The sequence below is a fragment of the Chiloscyllium punctatum genome, chromosome 31 (genome assembly GCF_047496795.1).
Source record: "Chiloscyllium punctatum isolate Juve2018m chromosome 31, sChiPun1.3, whole genome shotgun sequence".
NCBI lineage: Eukaryota > Metazoa > Chordata > Chondrichthyes > Orectolobiformes > Hemiscylliidae > Chiloscyllium > Chiloscyllium punctatum.
This window is the reverse complement of record NC_092769.1, coordinates 71608446-71623096: the sequence shown is the minus strand read 5'-3', so window position 1 is coordinate 71623096 and position 14651 is coordinate 71608446. Positions and strand designations below refer to the sequence as shown.

At 43.1% G+C, this 14651-nt stretch overlaps 1 protein-coding gene across 3 annotated transcripts in view; it reads right to left on the bottom strand.

The window, feature by feature from the left end:
* Positions 1–2941: 2941 nt before the first annotated feature.
* The window catches only part of LOC140457046 (uncharacterized), a 49309-nt gene continuing 37599 nt past the window's right edge, over positions 2942–14651 (bottom strand). For all 3 annotated transcript variants that reach the window (XM_072550976.1, XM_072550975.1, XM_072550977.1), the window contains 3 exons: positions 13275–13446; positions 7307–7828; positions 2942–5928 (listed from right to left, as the gene is read on the bottom strand). In XM_072550976.1, coding sequence (XP_072407077.1) covers positions 5783–5928; positions 7307–7828; positions 13275–13446 — 840 coding nt within the window. In that variant the 3' untranslated portion in view covers positions 2942–5782. The remainder of the gene's footprint in view (positions 5929–7306; positions 7829–13274; positions 13447–14651) is intronic.

Below are 14651 nucleotides of genomic sequence, written 5' to 3'. Positions count from 1 at the left end.
TCTGTTAGCTATGGCTCCCTGATTGGACAAGATCAATAGCCCCAATCACAGAAATCCTATTCTTTAAAAAAGGTCCTACTGGCTGACATTGTTACAATTGCTCCATCCCTCTTTCTCGGAGTCCTGGGTCGTTTCTTTTTGTATTTCCTCCTGGGGCATTTTAGCACTGGGTTAGTTACATCCAACTTTGACTCTGATATAGGCATGTGTAATGCACAATAGCTCAGCTCTTGGACCCGGAGTGCCTTGGAAGAAATTCATTCCCTTCTTCAGGTGGCAAAGGCGTCAAGACAGCGACATCTGCCGTGCTCATCTCAGATTCCTAAACATCTTCAACAGTTGGAGAGGAGAACTCACGGATTCCAGAATAGTTGGAAGGTCTGTTGAGGAGCAGAGTACATTTTGCTCCCACACCATTTGCAAGTCTGTAGCTTTCATATGGTCCATCTGCTTTTTCAGGACTGTCGCACTTATCTGAACTTTAAGTAACTGGACGGGATCTCACATCGACCATGCCTCTTATTCATGCAGGAACATTCCCGTGGTTCCTAAACCAAACGTCATCTCCTGAAGTAAACCATCTCTCTCACTTAGTGGAATTTTGGCACATTAGCATTGCTGAAGCCGTTTCACCCTCCCTCTCCCGGGTCAGGGAAGATTAGATTTAACCTGGTGCAGTCTTCTCCCCTTCAGCAATTCTGCTGGAGCGATCTTTGTATCTGCATGAGGGGTGTTTCTATAATCAAATAAGAACCTGGGCAGTCTGGTACCCAAGTAAAGCTGCAGGCTATTTATTTAAGCTTGCCTTCAAAGTTTGGACTGCTCTTTCTACCAGACCAGTGGATGATGGATGGTACAGAGTTGTCCTTATATATCAAATACATTCATCTTTTGGAAATATTTGAATGCCCTGCTGGCATATAATGGCCTGTGTATTCTAAAGGATGTGCACAATTTTTCTGTGCACGTCCAGCCACTTTGAGTAGGCATCCAAAATGACTTAAAAGTCAGTCCATGAAAGGGTCTGCATAGTCGACATGTAACCAAGTTCAGGGTTGGAGTGGCTATTTCCATGAATGTGGACAACCTGTTGGTGGGAATATATGTCCTCGTTGGCACTCTAGACACTACCTCACCAACGCAGCCATGTCCATATGCAATGCTGGCCACAAGATATATCTTACATTTTGTAAATCCCTGGATGACCCTGGTGGAGTTCAGCCAGTATCTAGTGTGATCTTTGCTCGGGACAATCACTCTTGCTCCCATAATAATATGCCATCCTCTACTGTGATGGCGTCAAGAACGTCAATGCCAGACACAAGACTCCTCTGAGCGAGAGGCAGACAGTTTAGTTCAGGGGACGAAGTTTGGTGTCAAAACCACAGGAATGTCCCTGCATGCATAAAAAGGCATGGTCGACACAAGGTGTGGTTCCGCGACGCACGAAGTTCGAGTAGGTAAGGTGGTCCTCAGGAAAGCTGCAACCCTGCAAATGGGGCAAGAGCAAAACATACTTGGCCCCTCAGAACATCCAGAGTTGAAAAGTGTGGTGTTGGAAAACACAGCAGGCCAGGCAGCATCCAAGGATCAGGAGAATCGACATTTCGGGCATAAGCCCTTCTTCAGGAATGAGGCTGGTGTGCCTAGCAGGCTGAAATAAAAGGTGGGGTGGGGGGGAACTGGGAATACGACAGATGGAAGGTGAGGGTGATAGGCTGGAGAGGGGATGGGGACGGAGAGGTCGGGAAGAAGATTGCAGGTCAACAGGGCAGTGCTGAATCCAGGGATTGGGATAAGGTGGGGGGAGCGCCTCATCTTCCGTCTAGGAACCCTCCAACCACATGGGATGAATGTAGATTTCTCCAGCTTCCTCCTTTCCCCCACCTTATCTCAGTCCCAACCCGTTGATTCAGCACCGCCCTCTTGACCTGCAATCTTCTTCCCAACCTCTTCACCTCCACCCCCTCACCTCCTTCCACCTATCGTATTCCCAGCACCCCTCCCCCAAATTCCCTTCCCCCCCTACTTTTTATCTCAGCCCGCTTGGCGCACCAGCCTCATTCCTGAAGAAGGGCTTATGCCCGAAACGTCAATTCTCCTGCTCCTCAGATGCTGCCTGTCCTCCTGTTTTTCCAGTACCACACTTTTCAACTCTGGTCTCCAGCATCTGCAGTCCTCACTTTCTCCCTCAGAACATCCAGCAAGAACCCATGCGTTCTCTCCTTCCACTTAGTGTTGAAGCAATCTCCGAGGACGAGATGGAAAGGGCAGATATTGCAGCCTCAATGCTGTTACTACCTGAAGACGAAGTTCATCCAAGCAGCTCCGGTCACAACAGGTGGGCTATGGTCCATTACACACAGAGTTGCAGGAATTGGACCGGATGCAAAAACGCCCCAGGAAAAACTAAAGGAAAAAGGAAGGGCCTATATCCTAGGACTTAAGAGGGGGAGGGCTGTAGTGATTGGAATGACGTCAGCCAACAGGTTCTCTTAGAATATGAATTCCCTGATTGGACCAGATTAACAGCCCCAAATCAGGGAAACCTGGCCAACAAATATAAACGGAAGTGTCCGCAGTTATGCGGTAGTGTGGGAGTTAAAAAAGAAAAAAAAACGCAAGTGTCAGGGTTCTGCTCACTCTCGAAGTCAGCTGGGTCAGTATCATGTACTATGTACATGTCAATAAAGGATCACTTGGTGACAGGATACCAGCCTTTGTAGAGTTATTTCAGTAATATTTTAAAATACCACAAAATAGAGTTAAATTTGCAGACAAAAGATCTTGCAATTTGAAACCATCAGAAAGGTTCGCTAACTCATCACATTCTGCAGAAACAATGTCATCACAAGAAAGGTCACTTTTCAAAGCATAAACCCTCTGTCACATATCTAGTGTGGCTTTAATTCAGAAAAACATCACACACATCATTTCATACTTTCCAATGTACCATTATGCGGTTTTATTTCTTTCAATGGCATCAATCATTTTATTGTCCACATGAAAATACTCTTAGCAGCTAAAAGCAGTGTGAAAACCTCAAGGATTACTGTTTATATAGCTCATATTTAATCTCTCACATGGGGACACCTTTATGCTGTTTGAAGAACTGAGCAGCCGGACACGAGAAAGATTTCTACTCATAGATGATCAAACATGAATCTAAAGCAAATACATTTTAAGAACTGCAACAGAAACCACAGCTGAGAGTCATCAAGATGATTGCCACTGTTTTAATTGACATTGGAGGCACTGAAGCTGGAATCAAATCCACTGGCAAGGTAAAACTGGGAAGATACGATGGGCAAACCTCTGTCCCAAAACTCTTCATTTTTTTCCAACAGAGACTACCATGGATTTCCAGATATTTCTACAAGGCTACCTTGGGTGAAAATCAGGGTGGTTTAACTGGCTGAGCTCAAGAGGCACATTAATATCCTGATTCACGATGGCTCCTTTGCTTTCAACAGACCAGAGGGAGACTCCAACTACATACACTGGTTCGAACCCTCCACAATGAGTAGTTTCAGTGCAGGGGCAAGAACAACAGAGCTTGAGGTTATCCAGCTGCTCAACGGATATCAACACTAAGTAGTAAATGCTGACATTGTATTCCTGAAAGTCTGATATGTTGGCACAGTCCCATCCCCAATGTTGAAATAAAATGGATGCTTTCACGCTAATCATCCCTTGATTAAGGCAGGGTGCCAGGGCAGTCACAAAGCATAATCACTGTCATAGACTTAGACTGTACTGGAAAAAGATGATAATGGGAGAAAGCTTGAATATCAGAAAAGAACCTATAGTGTTAAAACAAGTGGAATTTTCCATTTGAAACAACAACTATTTGCCTCATAATGTTATGGAGAATGCAGAATAACCTAGTTCCTGTGCAGGTGAAGCGGTTTAGTCTAATTCAACTTGAATTTAACATACCAAGTTCCTGCTGACTAGTAGTCATCCATCACTATGATGGCGATTTATCTCCAAAAACGTTTTAGTGTTTGAGGCATTCCTTTACAGTTTATCCGCCATCTTTCACTCACTTTATTCTGTGAGCTGTTGTAAATTCCTAACTATTGTTTGCTGGGGTTATGTAGGAATTGCAAGACAGCAAAACTGCTCAATATTTTACTGACTCATCTAGTCTGGATATGAAAACCTGCTACATCTCTGATAAACTAGCTGTAACAATAAGATCCAACTCAGCACTGTCTGCATGGAATCATAACATTGTCACATCTTTTGGTGGACACAAGGCAACAAATAAGTTCTTATGAAAGTGTTGCTCATGTAAACAGGAATACAGACAGAAAGAAGAAACAAATTTTTTTAAAAATCAATATCTTCATCAGGAAGTATAAAGTGTAACATCATGTTTACAACCACAGTAATGAATGATTTGTTTGCGCACTTTACAACTGTAATACAAGACGTGCTTTCATGTTCTATACAAAACTGAAGTTTTGAGAATAACATCCTTTAGTGCATCGTCAGCATTGTGTAACAGGACAAAATGGAAGCAATAATATATTACAGAAGAAAATAGCCTTAGAAGATAATACTTTCAACCATGTAAAGAATAGTCTGAAAATGACAACATTGAAATAGAGATATAGTCTTCATTAAAAACATGAATAAAAAAAATTGTCCATCACATTTATCAAAATCCTGAATAAAATATGAATAAATAAAACCATTCATTTGGATCCCTACACCAATTGCATAAACTAGGTACACAATGCAGAAAGTTGGGAAACTTCTTCTTTCTGAAAACTTAAATGCTCAATATTCATTTTTGTGGCTATTTCACACTGTAAAGATTAATCCTTATTGTGCACAAGATCAAAAGGATGAATCTGTGATTTAAATGATTTTTATCTTGTAATCAGAGACAGAATTGCAAGAACACCAAACCTTTATAGGAACAATCATTTCCACATCATGAGACAAAAAGTTGCAGTTTGGATGGCAAGTGGGCATTAATTGGTGTAAGTGTTGCTATGGAGAGTGCACCAGATATCCCCAAGCCTTTGTTTAAATTCAAACCAGGCAAGTCAATTGACATGTCAACCAATCAGCAACTTTCTTTCATGTACTACAAATGATTGCTACCTTTGAAATCTGGTATGTACTCACATGATTCTTTTCTGATGAGTGCAAGACAAAAGCTTCAACAGCATGTCTCTTTTTGCAGCAATGCTCAAGTTCTGTGCTACCAAGCGACACTTTGAACTGATGATATATGCTAACACCCAACCTTTTCTCCTGTCACTGTGAGGTATTGCACTGTGCAGTGGACTATTCCCCCTTCTAACCTGTAAGGAACACAGTATTCTTCAGGATGCTTCATACAATACCCTGACGAGGACTTAGAGATAATCAATAATTTAGAGTGTGTTGCAAATGCAAAGGTGTGCATTAATGTACACGTAACAAAAGGCCCAACACTTCAATGAATTGTACCACACCCACAAAACCTTCCTTTAAAAACAAAGGCTCAATAAATTAAATCAAGATCAAGTGAAGTAGCTTCAATACTAACAAACCCACCATTAACCCCAGCAGAGTCAAAAATTGTGCAACTTTAAATTCTGATCCAGTTCTCTCACAGGTAGACACACTGGACATCTGCATTAATCGTTTAAAAATTCTAAATATGTACTTTTTTTTTAAAACATTGATCAAGAACTATAAGTGGATTCCATTTTGTCTAGGAACATGAAGCATTCATCTGGAAACTTTCAACCGCTGCCAGTTAGAATTCATTGTTCTGTACCTACTGCTCGTTGCTACCACCTAGTGCCTTGAAGGCGGCAAGTACAGACAGCCCTTTTTTTTGTTGCTGGGGCCAAAGTGTAGTGTTTATAGTTGCTCGTCGCAAGACATGTGGGCAGGAAGGTCCAGAAGGGATATCTGCAAAACCTGGAAATAGAAGAACTAACATCAGAACTCACAGGCAAAGTGCAGGTTTAAAAACAAATCACTGCCAACTCAGAGTCATAGTCATGCATCTTGGAAATAGACTGGTCCAACCAATCCATGCCGACAAGTTTCCCAAACACTGTAGAGATTCTATGAAATTAGTCCCATTTGGTCCATTTTTATTCTATTTATTTTCTGTAATTTCTTTTAACTGTACATGCAGCCAGCACTTCCTCTGGTAGTTCAGTCCACACACGAACCACCGCGTGTAAAAAAAAATCCTCATGTCTTTTTTAAAATTTTCTCCTCTCGCCTTAAAAGTACGTCCCCTAGTTATGAACCATATGAACCACTCTAGGAAAAAGACCCTTATACATGCCCCTCACCTGCGACAGGGTTAGGGTGAGAGTCTTACTGGAGTCAAATATTAATTCTAACCCTCTCCAACAGATGCTGCTAGATTCATAAGAGTATCTTTAGCATTTTCAATGACTATTTTTTGCGTCTGGCAATACCAAGTGTCAAAAGCACAAACATAATCACAGGACCAATAGAAGCCATTTCACTCGTTACACCTGCTGCAGTTTTTTCAAGTTAGTCCCATTCAGCCTTTGTTATCCCCATGGTCAAGCAACTTTAGTGTCTTTTTGAAGTCTCCAGTTCTATTTTGAAAGGTCAGGGGTGCCTTGCTAGATTTGCAAGGTGGCCCCATCAAATTGCAAGTTGCAACTGTGATTGCAATTCAAACTCTTGAGTTTGGTTCCCATCTCGGAATTACAACAAATCCATTGGGTTTATTTTTCACAGAAACTACATCCAATGAATAACTATAGCAAACTTTGTTTTAACTGGCACTCTTCATAAACCTGCAAAAATAATATACCTCAAATACCAGAAGTTTACTGCATTACCACGATCTTAGAGTATTCAGCTGAGGATGCGGGTGAGAAAGCTCTCTGCCAGTAAGTTTTATTTAAGGCAACGTTGCATTATTATTTAAGTGATTTATATTGTAAATAAAACATAACAGTGATGTATATACCCCTTATATTACATTTCTATTACTTCGTGTGCGTTTTTAGTTATTACGTGGACTTTTAAGTGGAATATCTGATCAACTGATATACTCCTGGTCCCACAAGAGCCAGTTAATAAAAGGCTTGCTGTATTCCTGTTATCTACTTTAGCAGCACTTGTGCAATTAGAGCTGAAGGGGTTTGGGCAGTTGTTGGGTTGTGTAGGGGTAGTTTTACTCTGTATCTACCCCCATGCTGAAGCTATCCTGGGAGAGTTCAAGAGATCATAAATCATGAACCCTAAAGAGTTAACTACATATTTATTTGAACAGAAGAGTACAGAAATAAGGTCATCAACCTACCCTTTTGCACCACATCGGGTAATCCATACGGTTCATATTCTGTTTCGTCAAACGCTACAGACACATGATGCCTGAATAGCCAATTCCTCTGCAGTCTGGCAGCAAGCTCAGCAGTATTGATTTGCATCGTGAGCTCTGCAGGATTTAGTCTCACCAAGTATTCTTCAGGATTGGCGTGCCCCTTTGACCTGTGGCTGCTCTCTTTCTGGTCCTGCTCAGCTGCCAGAGTGGGGTCTCCACCAATCTGTCGGCCAGTATCTGGCTTCCTCTCTTCAGTTGAAGATTGTGCCTTCAAACGTGCAGCAGGCCACTGGCCACTGGCTACAGTTTCAGATCTGCGTTCATGGAAGTGGTCCAGAGCTTTAGACAAGATTTTGTTGGCCACTTTTACCTCTTGGTCTTTGTTTTGTAAATCAGAGTAGCTGAGCAGATTGTTATCAATCTCTTCACTTTTCCCTTGAACAGTTTGTCTCAAAGCCTCCAGATTAGCACCAAGTTTGCATGCTATGATCTGCGCAGTATCTTACAGAAAAAGCATGAAAAATAACATTAAAAAAAATGCTTCTGGAGTGTGTTAAATCAGATATCTTTTTGCAACTAAATCCCCAGCTTGACACAAAATTGGTTTTGATTTCTGTTCTGCTGTTGTTGGGCACTTTATCATTCTCATCACAAATGCTATAAATTCCTGCATGAAAATAAGTCCACATGAGCATTTATGAATTCACAAATTTTACAAAGAAAGTTAGCGAGTTTTGAGAAGATTTGTAGCTCAGGTTGAGGTTCTGGATGTAGGTTTGCTCGCTGAGCTGGAAGGTTCATTTCCAGATGTTTCGTCATCCTCTTAGGTAACATCTTCAGTGGGCCTCAGGCGCAGCACTGTTAATGATTCCTGCTTTCTATTTATATGTTTGGGTCACTTTGGGTTGGTGTTGTCATTTCCTGTGTTTTCAACCAGAACTCTTATCAACATACACAGAGTTAGACCCCATCTACCACCCCTTGAGAAAAAGAACAGGAAAGGACATCCCAACCCAAAGGAACCCAAACATATAAACAGAAAGTAGGAATCCTGTACAGTGCTTCGCCTGAGGCCCACTGAAGATGTTACCTAGTAGGGTGACAAAACGTCTGGAAATGAACCTTCCAGCTCAGCGAGCAAACCTACATTCGCAAAGAAAGTTATTGCCCTCTTTTACTGAAATTTCTCAAATGATTTCACATTCAATCAGTTTTGGACTACTCCAAAGTATAATAGGAACAGAACGGGACAAACTGCAAGGCAAGAATCCCTTGCTGAAACTTTTCACATAAAAAATAACCCCAGTCTATTCAACCTCTCACTCTAGGGTTTGAGCTGTGGAGAGAAGCTGAATAGGCTGGGGCTATTTTCCCTGAAGCGTTGGAGGATATGGGGTGACCTGTTTGAAGTTTATAAAATCATGAGGGTCACAAATAAGGTGAAGAGTCAAGGTCTTCCTCACGGGGAGGGGAGTCCAAAACTAGAGGACATAGGTATAAGATTTAAAAAAGGACAGGGAGGGCAACTTTTTCACACAGAAGGTGGTGCGTGTATAGAATGAGCTGCCAGAGGAAGGGGTGGGGGCTGGTACAACTACAACATTCAAAAGGCATCTGGAGGGGTACAAGGAATGGAGGGATCTGGGCCAAGCATTGGCAAATGGGACTAAATTAATGTGGAACATCTGGTCGGTGCAAACAAATTGGACCAAAGGATCTCTTTCAATGCTGTAAATCTCTATGACACTGACTTTATGACTGACAGCTAATTATGAAGCACAGAGTTAATGTAGGCAACTGCTGCAGCTATGTTCAGCACTAGCAACAGTCACATGATGGCATGGTGGCTCAGTGGTTAGTACGGTTGCCTCACAGCGCCAGGGACCTGGGTTCCATCCACCCTCAGGCGACTGCGTGGAGTTTGCATGTGCTCCCTGTGTCTGTGAGGGTTTCCTCCCACAGTCCAAAATTGTGCAAGTTAGGTGGATTGGCCATACTAAACTACCTGCTATGTTTATGGATCTGTAGGTTAGGTGCATTAACCATGGGGATGTACGGTTACAGGGATGGGTCTGGGTGGGATGCTTTTTGAAGGGTCAGTAGGGGCTAGTTGGGCCAAATGGGCTTTTTCCAGACTGTAGGGATTCTATGGAAATAGTAGCTTCACTGTTTTTCAGTGACGTTAGATGAGAATGAAACTTGTCCAGCCACTGGGACAGTTACCATTCCAAATCTGCATAGTGTCATTGCCCCAGACCACCCTCCAATCCCTGAACAGGCAGGGCTTTGGTTTAATGTTGGAAAAACTGCACCTTTTATGATGATACACACTTGATACTGCGTCAAAGGTATTAAATTAGATTACATACTCAAGTTCTCATGGAGCAAAATCGTTACAGCTGACGCAAAACTGAACACTTAGTATCCAGAAAGCATCCAGTTATCAAGATGTACAATTTTTTTTAGATTAGATTACTTACAGTGTGGAAACAGGCCCTTCGGCCCAACAAGTCCACACCGCCCCGCCGAAGCGCAACCCACCCATACCCCTACATCTACCCCTTACCTAACACTACGGGCAGTTTAGCATGGCCAATTCACCTGACCTGCACATCTTTGGACTGTGGGAGGAAACCGGAGCACCCGGAGGAAAGCCACGCAGACACGGGGAGAACGTGCAAACTCCACACAGTCAGTCGCCTGAGGCGGGAATTGAACCCGGGTCTCAGGCGCTGTGAGGCAGCAGTGCTAACCACTGTGCCACCGTGCCGCCCACCTCTATAAATATAAATATTTTGACTTTATATGTCATTAGAGAGAGGGGAAAAAAAAGAAAAAAATAACATTTACAGAAACTTAAGCTAAATCAATTGGAATGTAATTCAATACCTATTCACCCATGTCAAATCTGACAATATTTACCTCAGGATCTCAAAATTGAAAAGAGGCTGCACTCCAGAAAATGGGAGATTTCAAAAGTTTTGGTCAAGAAGCTTTAGCCTCATTTAAGAGATTGTTCTTAATCCGTGAATCTGGTGAGTGGGAAGCTCTTTTGCAATGAGATGACACAGGCAACAACAACATTCACCTGTTTCAACCAAATGATTCTTCTCCCTCTGACTCAGAATAGGAGGGTAACTGTAGTGGCCTAACCACAGCCATCAGCTAAAGTGAGTGAATGGGCCCAGAACTAAAAGTAGGGTCTGAATGCCTTCACAACACTAGACCGAAATCACACCGTAAGCCAGAGTTTAGATCAGAGTGGTGTTAGAAAAGCACATCAGGCAGGACCCTGATGAAGGGCTTTTGCCCGAAACGTCGATATTCCTGCTCCTCGGATGCTGCCTGACCTGCTGTGCTTTTCCAGCACCACTCTGATCTAAACTCTGGTTTCTAGCATCTACAGCCCTCACTTTTGCCACACAGTAATCCACTCGACCAGTCAGAGTCATAGAGTTGTACAGCTCGAAAACAGACGCATCAGTCCAACTCGTCCGTGCTGATCAGATATCCTAAATTAATCCAGTCCCATTTGCCAGCATTTTGCCCATATCCCTCTAAACCCTTCCTATTCATGCATCTGTCTAGATGCTTTTTAAATGTTGTAATTATACCAGCCTCCACTACTTCCTCTGGCAGCTCAATCCATACACACGCCACCCTCAGCTCGAAAAAGTTGCCCTTAGGTCCCTTTTATATCTGTCACCTCCCACCTTAAACCAATACCGTCTACATTTGCCCCAACCCAGGGAAAAGACCTTGTTTATTCACCCAATCCATGCCCCTCATGATTTTATAAACTTCTATAAAGGTCACCCCTCAACCTCCAGAGAAAATAGCCCAGTCTATTCAGCCTCTTCCTATACCTCAAACCCTCCAACTCTGGAAACATCCTTGTAAATCTTTTCTGAAGCCTTCAAGTCTGACAACGTCCTTCCTATAGTAGGGACACCAGAATTGCATGCAGTATTCAAAGACAAAAAATATATCCATCCATGTTTGAAACGTATAGAAGAGTGCTGCACTTTCAAAACTACAATCACTAACAGACAGAACAAAGAACAAAGAAAATTTACAGCCCAGGAACAGGCCCTTCAGCCCTCCAAGTCTGTGCCGATCCAAATCCACTGTCTAAACCTATCGCCCAATTTCTAAGTACCTGTATCCCTCTGCTCCCCATCCTCTCATGCATCTGTCCAGATGCACCTTAAATTAATCCACCGTACCTGCCTCTACTAGCAACGCGTTCCAGGCACCTACCATCCTCTGTGTAAACAACTTTGTGTGTATCCTCCTTGTGCTTTTCTTCACTCACCTTGAACGCATGACCTCTCACCCTGAGAAAACGCATATCTCTGTCTACTCTTCATGATTTTGTAAACATCAATCAGGTTCCCGCTCAATCTTTTTTTCGAATGAAAACAATCCTAACCTAGTTAACCTCTCTTCATAACTAGTATCTTCCATATCACCTTCCTCTTAAACTTTCTCTGCACCCTCTCCAAAGCATCCACATCCTTTTGGTAATGTGGTGACCAGAACTGTACACAGTATTCTGAAGCTGCTGAACCAAAGTCTTGTACAATTTTAACGTAACTTGCCAGCTCTTATACTCAATACCCCGTCGATGAAGGCAAGCATACCATGTGACTTCTTGACCGCTCAATACACCTGTGCAGCAACCTTCAGGGTACAATGGACCTGAACTCCCAGACCCCTCTGCTCATCAACTTTTCCCAAGTCTCTTCCATTTACAGTATAGTTTTCTCTAGAATTAGACCTTGCAAACTATATCACCTCACATTTGCCTGGATTGAACTCCATATGCCATTTCTCCGCCCAATTCTCCAGTCTATCTATATTCTCCTGTATTCTTTGACAGTTCCCTAGGCTTTCTGCTACTTCACCAATCTTCGTATCATCTGCAAACTTATTGATCAGATCACCAATGCTCTCTTCCAGATCATTTATGTATATCACAAACAACAGAGGCCCTAGCACTGATCCCTGTGGAACACCACTGGTCACCTTTCTCCATTTCGAGAAACTCCCTTCAACTACTAATGTGTCCTGTTGTTCAAACAGTTTTTTAATCCACCTAGCTAGAACACCCTGCACACCATGTGACTTCACTTTCTCCATTAGTTTACCATGGGAAAACTTATCAAACGCCTTACCAAAGTCCACATATATGACTTCTACAGCCCTTCCTTCATGTATTAACTTGGTCACTTCCTCAAAGAACTCTTACGATGGTAAGGCACGATTTCCCCCACACAAAACCATGTTGCCTATCACTGATAAACCCATTCTCTTTCAAAGATAAATAGATCTTATCCCTCAGTATCTTCTTCAGCAACTTTCCCACCACTGATGTCAGGCTCACTGGTCTGTAGTTACCTGGAATATCCCTACTACCCTTCTTGAACAGGGAGAACAACATGAGCAACTCTCCACTCCTCCGGCACATCACCTGTGTTTAAGGATGCTACAAAGAAATCTGTCAGGGCCCCAGCTGTTTCCTCTCTCGCCTCCCCCAGCAACCTGGGATAGATCCCATCCGGTCCTGGGGATTTGTCCACCTTTAATATCCTTTTGCCTACCCAACACATCCTCCCTCCTTATGTCAACATGATCCAGAGTAAACAATTTCTATAATCTCAACATTCATCATGTCCCTCTCCTCAGTGAACACTGATGCAAAGTAATCCTTGAGAATCTCACCCATTTTCTCAGGTTCGACACACAACCTGGCTTCCCTACATTTTAATGGACCAACCCTTTCTCTAGTTACCCTCTTGCTTCTTACATACGAGCAAAAGGCCTTGAGATTCTCCTTAATTCTGCTCACTAAAGTTATTTCATGACCCCTTTTAGCCTGCTTGATTCCTCGTTTAAGATAGGTCTTACTCTCCTGATAGCTCAAAAAAAACTATTTAAATGGTACCTTGCTGCTGACTGCCTTCTGGCAGGATGGTCTTGTGAAGACCATTTACCCGCAGAACTTCCTTGGGCACATCCTCTTTGACAGCAGAGTTTCTTTCCCACAGTTTCAACCTGGCACGCAGTTCCATATTTTCTTTGTTCAGCTCAACAACCCTTTTCTGCAGATGGTCAACCTGCAAATAACATTCAAACAGGTATGCATATTTCAGGAGATTCGAGACTGGCTTGAGCACTAATTGCACTTGAACAGCTGTAATTTAAAAGTGCCTTCGCACACTGTGCCAAATGCTAGCTTACCGATTAATTGCTCGGCTAAAATTCTGCACATCAGAAACATTTTTGATTGACAATGACGTCAGGGGGTTATGGGCACATGCAGGGAAATAGAGTTCAAGCCATTTCAGATCAGAGGTGACCTGTCTAGAGGCTTGCAGGACAGACCGAGTGGTTTACACCTGCTTTGGGTTTCTATTCACATTTTTGCTTGGATTTGAAGCATGACTTTGAGAAGCCCAGACCGTTGAAAAAAAAAGTCTCCACGTGTTGGGGCAAAGAATCTGATTGCACACAAGTGGCACAACTGCTCGAGGTGCCAGTATGAAGGTGAGACAGACAAGAGTGCCGTCAAATGCAGACCTTTTTCAAGTTCACAATGTTCAACAGTGGAGTTGAGCTGCTGAACTATCTTCCTCTCCTTCATGTAGACATGACGTGGAGGTGTCAGTGTTGGGGTGGACAAGGTCAGAAGTCACACAACACCAGGTTACAGTCCAAAAGGTTCACCTGTAATCACAAGCCTTTGGAGCACTGTGTTCCTCCTCCTCGCTTCGCTTGACGAGAGAACAGAGGCACAGAATCCACAGGCAGAGCCACCAAAAGATCACACAAATGGTGTGAGTGGAGTGTTGACAGGCCGAACAACAAATCTTTGCAAAAGATCAAAGGCATAAGACCGCGTGAGCAAACTGTCAACAGCTGAACAGCAAGTGAAGGGACGACTTGTTAATGTCCGCCACCTTGAGCAGGGGATATACCTGTCCGTCTCTCTAGGTGTCTCTCAGATGTTGCAAATGAACCCAAGATGGCAGACATTAACAAGTCGTCCCTTCACTTGCTGTTCAGCTATTGGCACTTTGCTCACGTGGTCAGACGCTTTTGATCGCTGTTCGGCCTGTCAACACCCCACTCACACTACAAGTGCAACCTTTTGGTCTCTCTGCCTCTGGATTCTGTGCTTATGTGCTTCTCCTCGCTTCAGCTGGCGAGGGATTGGCGATCACAGAATCCCAACAGTGTGGAATCAGACCCTTTGCCAACCCGCTGAAGAGTATCTCACCCAAACCTATTACCCTACCCTACTACTCTACATTTACCCCAA